At 48.5% G+C, this 12,962-nt stretch overlaps 1 protein-coding gene across 2 annotated transcripts in view; it reads right to left on the minus strand.

Moving 5' to 3' along the window:
• The window catches only part of Hk1 (hexokinase 1), an 87,144-nt gene that overhangs the window by 61,401 nt on the left and 12,781 nt on the right, over nt 1-12,962 (minus strand). Inside the window, exon 1 of one of the 2 annotated variants that reach the window (XM_027931156.2) lies at nt 10,774-10,943. The exons of the other annotated variant lie outside the window; for it this stretch is intronic. Within the exon in view, the coding sequence (XP_027786957.1) occupies nt 10,774-10,836 (63 nt within the window). The 5' untranslated portion in view covers nt 10,837-10,943. Of the gene's footprint in view, nt 1-10,773; nt 10,944-12,962 lie in introns of those variants that run through there. 2 annotated transcript variants of the gene reach the window in all.

A 12,962-nucleotide genomic window follows, 5' to 3' on the forward strand; every position in this document is an offset into this window, starting at 1 on the left:
CTCCGCTGCGGCGGCCTTGGGTGACGGTTTCTCCTGCGAAGTCACTGTAATGCAGAATATGGTGCAGGGGGAAAGAGACATCTCTCCTTCCCATGTTAGCTCATGGCTGAAGTCATTAGAACAAAAGACAGACTAACAAGAGAAAAGCACACAAATTAAAGTTTCATATAACACAGGATCCTTAATAAGGACAGGAAGACCCCAAGAAACAGGTAAACCGGTGCAGTTTTTATGCCAGGTTTGGTGAAGATAAGGACCACTGTGGAGAAATATAATTGCTCAAAGGGGGTCTGATCCATTGGTAATAAACTGGGGGTGATTAGCAACACCTGCCTGTTCAGATTCTGTCTGGTGTCCCTGTTTCTTCAGAGGTGGGGGGGAGGGGCTCCTTTCCTCCAGATCTTAAAAGAAGCTGTGTCTTAAGACTTCAGGGGAAAGTCAGAAAAAAAAAAAAAAAAAATCCTTCCTGGGTTTTATGACCTGCCTCAGGGACAAGGGCGGGGCAAGGTGGTAGTGACTTTCTGGCTTCTGCTGTCTTTCCAAATGCCAGCGGGTCATATTTTGGGGTAGTGTGTCATAAATCCCATCAATGGCTTTGAGACTCTGAAGCCCTGGACCATAGTTCTAGCTCTCCATGCACAGTGACATCTGCCCACTGGTGTCAAGGAGGCCCACTGCTTTCTGATCACCGAGATCACGTCAACACCACTTTCTAAGCCTCACCTGTCCCCTGTGTAAGAGGCAGGGAAAAAATACCTACATCCAAGGTCACTGGAAGGATTCAACCAGATCAAACATCTTACTAAATCAAGCATTTTGTAAATGGAACAGACCTGAGCAAAGGTGACGTGGTGTCCATCACAGCAGTGGCCTGGGTCTCCTCCACTTACCATGCCCACTCAGACAAGGTCCTGGAAGGCACCAGGATCCATCAGAGAGATGAGGTCTCCAGTGAAGGCAGGCCCCATGTGTCAATCAATGGGTGAGGCCACTAATTATTTACAGCATGGCCAGTGAGGCTGACAGTGGGGGTTGGGTTAAGTATTGTCCTCTCTGGGGGTCCTCTTTCAAATGAAAAAGGGGACAAACGAAAAAGGAACAGGAAGAAATCTGAAAAACAGCAAATCCCTTCCATCTCACTGTAAATGACTTAAAATATCCCACCTTCCCAAGTGGAGAGGACCACCAACACAGCCACAGGGCGGAGGGACGGAGCCGGTGCTGGGAAGGAGCAGGGCTCCTGCATGACCCTGAGCCAGCTCTGCCTGTCCCCGCCCAGTCTTTCCCCCTTTGGATATCTCCCTAAACAGCAAAATGAAAGAGTTGAGTGTAACATGATGGAAAGAATGCGGGTTTCTGAGTCAGGGGGGTGGCAGGAGCACTCTGGTCACTGTCACTGTGAACTGTGATCAACAGGGCACGCCACCACTTGGGGGCCTGGGTTTCCTCAGTTCTGAGTGGAGATGATGCTTTCGTCATGAGGGTTAAATGCAGGAGCTCTCTGGGAATTCCACTCCCACACATCTACTCAGGAGACAGGAACGCACGTCCACATGAAAAACACACACACAAATGTTCACTGTAGCAGGATTTGGAAAGCTGAGGGACGAAACAATCCACACGTCCATCAACGAACCATGACAGGACAAATGAAATGTGCCATGTGGCCCCAGTGGAGTACTGAAGCACCGACACATGCACAGGTGGCTGTACCTTGAACACTGTGGGCCCAGGGAAAGGAGCCAGACACGAAAGGCCACATTTTGTACAATTCCATTTATACAAAACGTCCAGAAGAGGCAAATGCACAAAAAAGAAAGCAGATCAGTGGATGCCAGGAGCTGGGGGAGGGAGGAATGGGGAATGACTACTAATGGGTACAGGATTCGTTTTTTGGGGTGATGAAAACATGATGGAACTAGACGGTTGCACAAACTTGCAAATGTGTTAGAAACCACTTGACTGCACACTTTAAGATGGGAAATTTCGTTTCATGTGAATTACAGACCCACTGAAAATAAAGTAGAAGCCAGTTGCGCATGCCTGTCATCCTAGCAGCTCAGGATGCTGAGGCAGGATCGCAAGTTCAAAACCAGCCTCAGCAACTTACCGAGGCCCTAAAATAAAGTATGAAAAAGTACTGGGGAGCCGGGAGTACAGGCACACGCCTATAATCCCAGCAGCTCAGGAGGCTGAATCAGGAGGATCATGAATTCAAAGCCAGCTTCAGCAATGGTGAGGTGCTTAGCAACTCAGTAAGATGCTGTCTCTAATACAACACAAAACTGGGCTGCGGATGTGGCTCAGTGGTTAAGTGACCCTGAGTTCAATACCCTATAGGGATTAGACAAGCTAATGCTCATAATGCCTTTAGCAGGATACATGGCAGTAAATATGACATATCTTACAGGTTGGCCTCGATTATTATTCGTTATTACTAATGATTAAACAAGAGCCCCAATAAGAAAAAGGAAAGGCACACAGTAGGCATGCAATCCTCCCTGCCTGTTAGATCCCCGGCAGGTCTCAGCACCTGGAGCCCCAAATGGGAATGGGCATGGACTCCAGGTGAATCTTCGAGGGTGTTTTCTGTCTGCACAAGGACAGCTCAGCTTCTGTTTGCAAACGTGCAGACTTCACGTTTCAGTTTTCTCAGCCACAGGGAGGGGGTGGGGGGTGCAGCCACCCTCTCCTTTTACGGAAGATAGCCTGAGAAAGGCTGTTGGCTTAGGTTTTCTCTGAACAGAGCTGGGCACATTTAAGGGACAGATAAGCCCTCTCTGCCTAGGATCGATCCACCCAGGAAGAGAGAGAGCGCAGAAGCGAAAGTGTATGAGTGCATTTAATTCCCAGAAAAGTCTAAAGGCACCGCCCTAGAATGCAAGGGGCTATAGAGAGCTGTCCCCAGCCCTCCTTGGCAGCCACCCCCAGCCAAAACTGTACAAATGGTTCAGCTGCAGCCAGCAGTCGAGCACAAGGCTCACAATGAGAGCTGTCAACTTCACTCTGAAAAACTCTGCAACAAGAGCCGTTTGATAAGGTGAATTAGAAAATGGGTTAATTTTAAACTGAGCCCCAATGCCTGCGATGTGAATGGAAATTACTAAGGAAGGAAACAGACTCTAAAACTTACAAATCTATGAAGATTTGACCTTACAAAAGGTTGGCATGCACAGTGGCAACCTACAAACACCTTTGATGGCAGTGTGATAAGGTACGGCCATCAAGGATGACAATCTGGCAAAGTCTTACAGATGACAAGGTGCACATACCCCAGCACCTAGTAACTCCGGTCCAAGGTAGACACGCAGCTTAAAGCATGCAACTTAGAGCCTAGAGAAACGTGCGCCAGCGCCAAAGGAGTCATTTCAAAGAAAGTTCAGAGATAAAGTTATTCTGAAAAATTAGAAACCCAAGTTCCCATCAAAAGAAGAATGCATAAGGACAAGATACATAGCTCAGTTGGTAGAGTGCCTGCCTCACATGCACAAGGCCCTGGGTTCAATCCCCAACACCACCAAAAAAAAAAAAAAAAAGAAGAAGAAGAAGAATGCATAAATTAACTGTGGAGTATGTACACAATGTAAGAGCACACAGCAGTTTAAATTAATAAGAGTTAATAGGATGAACATGAAAAAGTCTCAAAAATAGACATTGAAAGTAAATTGGGAAAAGGAGACATACAGTATATCATCAATTGTAAAACTTTTACATGACACTAAGCAATACAAGATGCAGCCAGAAGCCGTGGCGCACGCCTATGATCCCAGCAGCTTAGGAGGCTGAAGCAGGAGGATCATGAGTTCAAGGGCAGTCTCAGCAATTTAGCGAGGACCTAAGCAACTCAGCGAGATCCTGCCTCAAAATAAAATATAAAAAAGGGCTGGGGATGTCGTTTAGTGGTTAATGCTCCTGGGTTCAATACTAGGTACAAAAAATGCTTGAACACATTCAGGATAGCATCATTTAAAAAGGTTAAGCCCAACCATTTGACCCAGGTATCCCACTACTTGGACTATACCCAAAGAACTTAAAAACAGCACACTACAGGGACACAGCCACATGAATGTTTATAGCAGCACAATTCACAATAGCTAAACATGGAACCAACCTAGATGCCCTTCAGAAAGAATAATGGATAAAGAAAATGTGATATATATACACAATGGAATATTACTCAGCAATAAAAGAGAATAAAATCATGGCATTTGCAGATAAATGGATGGAGTTGGAGAAGATAATGCTAAATGAAGTTAGCCAATCCCCAAAAAACAAATGCTAAATGTTTTCTTTGCTATAAGGAGGCTGATTCATAGTGGAGTTGGGAGAGGGAACATCGGAGGATTAGATGAACTCTAGATAGGGCAAAGGTTTAGGAGGGGAAGGGAGAGGGCGTGGGGTAAAAAAGATGGTGGAATGAGATGGATATCATTACCCTAAATACATGTATGAAGACATGAATTGGTGTGAATATACTTTTTATACAACCAGAGATATGAAATATTATGCTCTATATGTGTAATATGAATTATAATGCATCCTGCTGTCATATAACAAATTAGAATAAAAAATAAATTTAAAAAATCAACAACCAAAAAAAAAAGATGAAGCCCATATAAAGCAATACTATATACTGTTCACAGATACATGCATATGCACTGAAAGTATAAAAATGATAAACAAATGGAAATGATAAACAAATTCAGTCCAGAGGTCACCTCTAGAAGAAAAGAGAACGGGATCAGAGGTGGGCATGGAAGGGGCATAATGTAATATAATGTGTAATGTAACTATAATTGTGTCAAATTCTGAAAGTGAGCAGGGCATGGTGGTACATGCCTGTAATCCCAACAGTTCTAGAGGTTGAGGCAAGAGGACCACAAATTCAAGACCAGCCTAAGCAACTTAGAAAGTGAGGCCCTAAGCAACTTAGTGAGACCCTGTCTCAAAATTAAATTAAATTTAGAAGGCTAGGGATATGGCTCTCTGGTTAAGCAATCCTGGGTTCAATCCATGGTACCAAAAAAAAAAAAAATCTCAAAATGAATAATGGTTATACATTTGTTTCATTAACCTCAAGGAGGCCGAAGCAGGAGGATCACAGTTCAAAGCCAGCCTCAGCAACTTAGCGAGACCCTAAGCAACTCAATGAGACCCTGTGTCTAAAAGCATGTTAAAAAAAAAAAAGGCTGGGGGTATGGCTCAGTGGTTAAGGACCCCTGGGTTCATCCCCAGTGCGTATATATATGTATATATTATATGTATATGTATATGTATGTGTGTGTGTGTGTGTGTGTGTGTGTATATATATATATATATATATATATATATATATATATATATATATTTAATGTGCCTCAAATATTTCATAATAAAAAATTAACTTATTTTATTTCTAGAGGGAGAAAATGAAAATTCAGCTTCCAAGGCAAACTATTAAAGTCAACAAGATGAGTTTTTCTCCCATAGGAAACAGAGGGAGCAAGAAGAGCCCCATTCCTGATCCTGATTTTCTTTTGACCTTGGAAAAGTGCTTATCTCCTCTGGGTGGGCCTCCATTCCCTGTTTCTAAGTGGGGAATAAAATCTCTGCCCTCTGCCTTCTGCCTGTAGCACTCAAGGCAGGTGACAAGGGCGCCCAGGGGAGGGAGCAGCCCTACCAAGAGCAGGAATAGCACCTCCTGCCCTGACAGTCTGTCTGCTGGGGGTTGTGAAAGTATATACACACTAGTACATCTGTATGCTTCAAACATTTGTAATATAATCTTATTTATATGTATACTCAATACCTGACATGACACATATAAAGTATTTCAGGACGCTCAGAGATAACAAACCATTAAAAAGAGAAAATAAGGGCTGGGGATATAGCTCAGCATAAGGCTCTGGGTTCAATCCCCAGCACCACAAAAAAATAAAATAAAATAAAAAGAGAAAATAAAACCACATTTTAGTTACAATCCGTTTAATGCCACTTTACAAAGTTTCTAAATATAGTATCTGCATTTGTGTTGTTTACCAGAAGTCAATGTTACTTCCAGAAATAAAAATCTATCTATTGCCAGGATGTGGCTGAGGCAGGAGGATCACAAGTTCAAAATCAGCCTCAGCAACTTAGTGAGGCTCTAGGTAATTTAATGAGACCCTGTCTCAAAATTAAAATAAAAGGGGGTGGGGAGCTGGGATTACAGCTCAGTGGTAGAGCTCTTGCCTGGCATGTGTGAGGCACTGGGTTTAATCCTCAGCAACACATAAAATAAATAAAATAAAGGTATAAAAAAAATAATAACATTGGGGCTGGGGTTGTGGCTCAGTGGTAGAGCGTTCACCTAGCATGTGCAGGGCCCTAGTTCAATCCCCAGAACCACATATATAAAATAAAGGTATTGTGTCCAACTATAACTAAAAAACAAATTTTTTTAAAAAATAATAACATTTAAAATATATATATATATATATATATATATATATATATATATATATATATATATATATATAAATGGGCTGGGGATGTGGCTCAGTGGTTAAGTGATCCTGGGTTCAAATCCTCAGTAACAAAACAAACAAACAAAAAAAACCTATCAATAAAATTTTTACCTGATTTTCTTTAAGATTAGATATGGCCAAGATAACCCAACATACATTAAGTGGCATCATAAGATCCCACTGTTGTGGTTTATTAGGCCGGAGACAGTGGGTACCTGTTCTGCTTCCCCAACCAATGTCTACACCTCCCCAGGCTAACACATCAGGTCTGGCTTGAAGTAGTTCTTAAGTTAGTGACTTCCCACCCTGGGTCTGACCACAAGCTCACTAGCTGCTCCCACAGCAGTCTGTGCTTTGCACACACCTTAAGACGGCAAATAATTACTCATGCTCCACTTTCACCTCATTTATGGCAGTCACCCCAGGCTAGCACATAACTCTGCACATAATAAAGGACTCAAACATGTTTCAAAACAATTATTGCAATTATTCCTGGGATCAGATCTGATCCTAAGGGGTCTCAAATCCATGAGGAGGTGCCAGCAGTCTAGCCACCACTGACTCCTCTCTGCATCCAACATCTCCCCTGGGGCTTCCTCAGGCATGCTCAGAGCTGGCTCCAGTGGCTAATTCTATCAACAGGAATCCCTGACTGCAGACACACACACAGTCCCAGTCACGCCCAATCAGTATTTTGGGGGAAAAGCTGCCTGCTTCCCCCAGAGAACAGCAGGAGCGTGGGAGAGCAGAGCAGGAGAGCAGCGCGCAGCATGGACAGGCGTGGACGCACCTCACAGCCACCCTGCTCGCCCAGTTTATTTCCTCACACATTCCCAAATCATCAAACCAGAGGAAGGGATGGGGCTTCTCTTGGGGGGAAACCTTAGGAAGACCCAAGGTGGAGGAACAGGGATTATGAAATGAAGATTCACCACGGGAACCTTTCACTCGCTGCCTGACACTCATTGACAGGTATATGAGAGTTTCCATGATTTTATGACTCTCTCCTCTCTTACCCTTGAGCAATAATAAGGAACAGGAGTTTTGTGTTTGTTTTTATGCTTGCCTTTACAACTGAATGCCGAGGCTCTAAGGAAATGGACCGACGGTCACTCTTCAATTGCTAAGCATACTGTACCCCACCTTCCTGGGCCAAGCACTCAAGGGCTCCTGGGTTTGGCCACTAGACAAATCACAACTGTTTGTTCACCTCCTAATGGAGATTACTTAGAATTATGGGGATCCCACCCAGAGAAAACTCCACTAGTATTTATTACCAATTTGTCAGGCCTGAAGGAAAGGAAGTCAGTTATTTCTTTAGAGGCCAAGTTCTGACCTTCCTGGATCCATCTTCCTTTTCTAAACAAATAGCACACTATGCAATCCTTCACCCTCCTCCAGATCCTTACTGGCTACACCCAGGAGAGGAAGCTGACGGGATGAGAGGCATGTTAAAAGTCACTTAGAGGTCAAAGGACCTGGCCTCTAGCTGCAGAACGAGCAGATGTCTGGCATTCTAATGAATGGAATCGTTCACAAGCACACATGAGCTACCTTTTCCTCCTAAAAGCATTAAAAGAATGAAAGAAAAATATGTGTTTTATGCTTCATTCAGCCTAATGCTAGGACACCCTCTTCACAGCACCATTAACCAATACTGTGCAGATGTGCTCGGAAAATAGGGCTGCAAGCCCTATCAGTTCAACAGATGCTTCAACTGTTTCGGTCTCGGATTTTTTTGTGAGGCTGAATTACCAATATGCCTCACAGGCAATGAGGAGAGAGATGATACTCTTTCATTATCACTTGTGTATTCTGAGAAAAACCTGAAAACCTTGCCCAGCACAATCCAATCTCCCATCTCCAGGCCAGACAGCAAGAAGATGCTCTTGCAGGTTAATAAGGAATACCAGGTCTGTATCCAGAGCCCTGGAGGCTGGATGGCTGAATCATCATGGCCGCCCACAAGATGAAAGCAGTCCTCACTGGGTCCCCCCTTCACGTGGCCCAGCCCCACAAGAAGTGGAGGGCTTGGAGTTCTGCACTCCCAGCCAGGCTTTCACACTGGTATGTGGTGGGTGAGAATGGCAGGTTTCTAATATGTCCTGAGCCCCAGGAGGGCAGATCAGCACATAAGGCAGTGGGTAACACCCACTGGTCACTGGAGCAAGTGTCCACTATGCTCATCCTCAGAAGGCTCAAGAAGCTTCCCAGGGACCACACCCACACATGGCAGTTCACAACAACATACCACGCAGGTGGAGCTGATGCCCTGCAAGAACCTACACGTTCCCCCATTAAAAAGAACAGCTTAAAAAGTCCTAGGTGAGCCGCAAGAAAGCCAACTTGGTTTTTAAGAATCTCCTTAGCAAACAATGTTGCCTGGTGGAAGTTTTGGCCTCAGGATCCTCCTGCAGCAAGTTCTGGGGCTAGAGGAGGAAAGGGTATCAGGGTCACAATCTTAGAGTGAGGAGGAATTTAGTGAAGAAACAGTTGAATCAGAAGTCACATAGTCAGACACTGACAGGGGCCTGAGTGACAGAATATGCATAGACATATGTCAATCAGGCCACTCATGGTAGTGGAGGGCTCCCTAGACACTGCATGTCTGATGAGATAGCCCACTGAGTGCAGTCCGAACCTCAGCCCAACTCAGTTGCTGGAGGCCATCACCAGCAAGCATTGCAGCTAGCAGTCACACAGGTGGTGGTGGGTGTGGCGACTGGAGGTTTAGCTTCCAAGGTCATTTGGGCCTCCACCCCAGTGACTTGTCATGGTGGGAGGTCTGTCTCCCTCTCCAGTGGGAAGAGCATCAGTGATGCACAACACCTTTAAAGAAAACTTGTCAAATGCAGCGGTTTGCATGGCTCCCTGAGGTCAGGCCAGAAGGACTCTCCAGGGTGCTCCAGGGATGTGAGCATGAGTCCCACAGTTTGACAACCCCAGGTTCATGGCAGATTTCCAAGCCTATCAGCTAACTACCCCACTCCTGGTCCCCACCCAGCAGTACCAGATCTAGGATCCCAGTGGTATTTCCAGGGGCCCTGTCTCTCAGTACCTCCCCTCCAGCTGTCTTCCAGGAGGAACCCCAATCAAATTATCTGGGAGGAGGGAGGCAGGAGCCCCGCCCTGGCTCTACCTCTAACTGGTTGAATGACCTTGATGAGGTCTCTGCCCTCAGTAGGCCTGTTTCCTAGGGTGCCAGATGAGAGAGTCACTGGTGAACAGGGATGACTGTGGCTTGCAGGGCAGAAAATCAAGGTCTGTTACTTCTGCCCCCGACCTGTAGGTAGCATTGCCTGTCTGAACTTCAAAGTCAGGTTGACTTTGCCAGTCTGTCCCACCTAACCCCAGCAGTAACCACCTGTGCCAGACGGGCACTGATAAAATGGGTGTTTTCCACTACAATTTGGACTGTTTCTGTAAATTCCCATAGTGAAGCTGGCAAAGGGATGATATAGCTTTAAGACTGGCCAGCAGACAGACAGTATTTTACACTCAACAGACTTAAAGGCAACAACCCCGTAGCGTAGGGAGATGCATCCCTGTGCAGGAACACAGGCCACAGGCGCACACAGGTCAAGGCCTCCGATTGAAGTGGCCAGTCTCTTATGTGAGCTGGCTGGAAATTACAGCTTAAGAGGAATAAAAAATTCCATTCAGACGTGCGGCTCCAGACCGAGGCCTATGAGCAAAGTTTCCGGTGGCCTCAGCACCCCTCCCGGTTCCGGAAAACCAGGCGGGTCACCCCGTCCTCAGATTAAGGAGCAGCTGCAATAGCTAGGGGAGCCCGATGACAGTTTCTCTGAGGCACCCGACCCCCTCCGCTGGGAACCCCAAATATGGGATGCCTGGCCTCCAGCCAGCACCCCCGCCAGCTGCTCGCTCACCTCCCCAGCATCTCTGCGAGATCACGCCTCCCTACGCCCACGGCGCCCGGACCCTTTCAAACAGGCCCTGCGGACCGGCCCGCTGGTCCCCACCCAACCAGCTCTTCGAATGGGCCCGGGGACCCATCTGACATCCACGGCCCGATTCAAGGACACTGCAGCACGCAGCCCAGTCTCGAGGGTCTTCAGCCCACCGCCCCTCTTCTCAACACACACACACACGGATGCTGACAATGTCGGGGAGAATTCCAGGGCGAGGCCATCTCCCCGCGCTCTGGAGTCCAACCATCTGCTGGCCTGGGGGAGGCCGGGCGCGGGAGGATGGAGGCGGCGGCGAGCGGATGCCGGAATGCAAGGCTGAGGCCAGGGCGCCGGCGGCGGCGCGGGCGGGGGCTCACCTTTTTGACTTGGTCATCTTTCAGCTCGGTGAAGTAATAGGCCAGGAGCTGCGCGGCGATCATGCTGGCGGTCTGGGGCGCGGGGCGGCAGGCGTGCGGCCGGTGGGTCCTCCGCAGCCGGGGTGAGCAGTGGTCCTCCGGCGACGGCGCGGCGGCTCCTCCTCCTCCCGCGGCTCCTCCCCCTCGGCCCGGGGCGCGGCGTCGGCTTGCGCGCTCCCAGTCTCAGCGCTCGCGTCTCCGGGAGGGTGACAGCCGCCGGCCGGCCCACCTCCTCCGCGCCCATTGGCTACTGCCAGCCTCTGCAGCGCCGGGCGGGGGCGTCCCGGCCGGGATGGGGGGCGCGGCGTCCGCTCCCTCCCGCGCCGGAAAGGGGGCGGGCAGCACCGCGAAATCCCCCCTGCTCGGGCATCACCCTGCACGTTCCCCACGTAGGGAGCCGGCGCCGGACGGGAGGAGCTCTCCCGAGCGCACCGTCACGCGTGGCGGTGCCGTGCCGGGGCGGACGGGCAGCGAGCGGCTAGGCGCGGGGCGCGGCCGGCCGGCAATAAAGGCCCCGGAAGGCTTGCTGCGGGACTGGGCAGCCTGGAGGGCAGTGTGCAGTCCCCCTTCCTCAGAAATGAGGTCTCGCCCCCAAGATTCCCGCGGATCCGGAGGGACCGGGAGGGGGCTTATAGAAGTGGGCGTGGAAAGCAAGCGGAAGCGGGAGCCAGGAGGCCTCGCGGTCCTGGCACCCGGGTCCCCGCGCCGGCGGGCTCTCGCGTGTCAAGAGGCCGAGCGTGGCGCCCCACATTGGTCCTCGGCGACAGTACATCGCCCCACCCGGGCCCGGCCGGCTTACTTCTCCGGCTGCGGGTTTGCATTGCTAAACCCTGAGAGTCGCACCAGAGCTCCAGCCCCTGAGTCACGGGCTCCCTGGAGGGAGCACTCCGGCTGGGCGGGACTTGGGCCACAGGCCCTGGCCTGTCCCCATCCTTCTGGCCTCCTCTTGCTCTTGGGCATCCAGGCCCACGGGGCCGGGGTACAGTTCAGGAGCCCCTTCCAGGTGCTGTCTTTTTATACTTCCCCAGGATGTTACGTGGGATTGAGAGGATCCCTAGTAAACCTTTCAGCTTCAAGGTGAAGGGTACAGGGTTGGGGTGAGGAGCAGAAACAGATATTCATGCTGCTACAAGGATGAATAGCAATCCTAAGAATCTCAGATGAAATACTTTTGTGTGCCAGAGGCCACTAGAAGCTTGAGTGTCTTACAGGATAATATGTGATGAGCTCAAACATTATCCTAATTCAACAGGTAAAGGAACTAAGACTCAAGGAAACCTCAATCTTGCTGGACTTTAACAGCCATGAAGTTGTAGATGAAGGATTAGAACTTGGGTCTGTGTCTTCCAGGCTGGCGCTCATTCCTGAGGTTTACTATCCACCTCCCACCCCCTTGTATGCACCCTCTCTGCCCAAATACTCCAGTTCCTAAGACCAAAGCTGCACCATGTGGTACCCCTGAAATGGCCAGAGTCCATCTGGCTACCTCAGCCCTGAATGCTGGGAGCCCCTATCCCCTGGCCAGGTCTAGCAAAGTTACAGTTGCTTCAGGAAGAAGATGACCTAGGTCCAGAGCAGCCCTCCTCAGGAAGCCAGTGACCTAACAGCTGCCATCACCCACTGAGAAGGAGGAGCTTACATGCAGCCCTGGAGAGCACTGGCTCTATCCAGAGTGAACTCCACTTCCTGCCTTATGACCTGTGCAGAGAGGCATCCTCAGTCACCTCTCTGGACCTTTCCTCATCCATAAGATTGAGGTGCTTACTAATGCCCTTGATTGTTGGGAAATACTATAAACAAATACAAGCACCTAATACTTAATAACTGGTCGGTTTTATAAGACAATTGGGAAACTGATGAGGATGAAGCTTCAGGGCCTCTCTCCCCTTTCCAGACTAAGGGCCCAGCCATTTTATATTTGAATTCGTTTCCAAAGAGAAACTTCCCCTCTGTGAATTACTGTGAGTGCCACTGAGCCTCATTCTGTCCCTGTACAATTATATACCAGGAGCAGGGATTTTCTAGCACATGTCAAACATAACTACCAATGTGGCCATAAAGCAATGTGAAGTAGGTGAGAACAAGATTGTGGCTCTGCACTGCCATTTGATTTGAGTCTTGCCAATGCACAAAGCTCTCAAGGCTGGGAG

This window comes from Marmota flaviventris, chromosome 4 (genome assembly GCF_047511675.1).
Source record: "Marmota flaviventris isolate mMarFla1 chromosome 4, mMarFla1.hap1, whole genome shotgun sequence".
Lineage (NCBI taxonomy): Eukaryota > Metazoa > Chordata > Mammalia > Rodentia > Sciuridae > Marmota > Marmota flaviventris.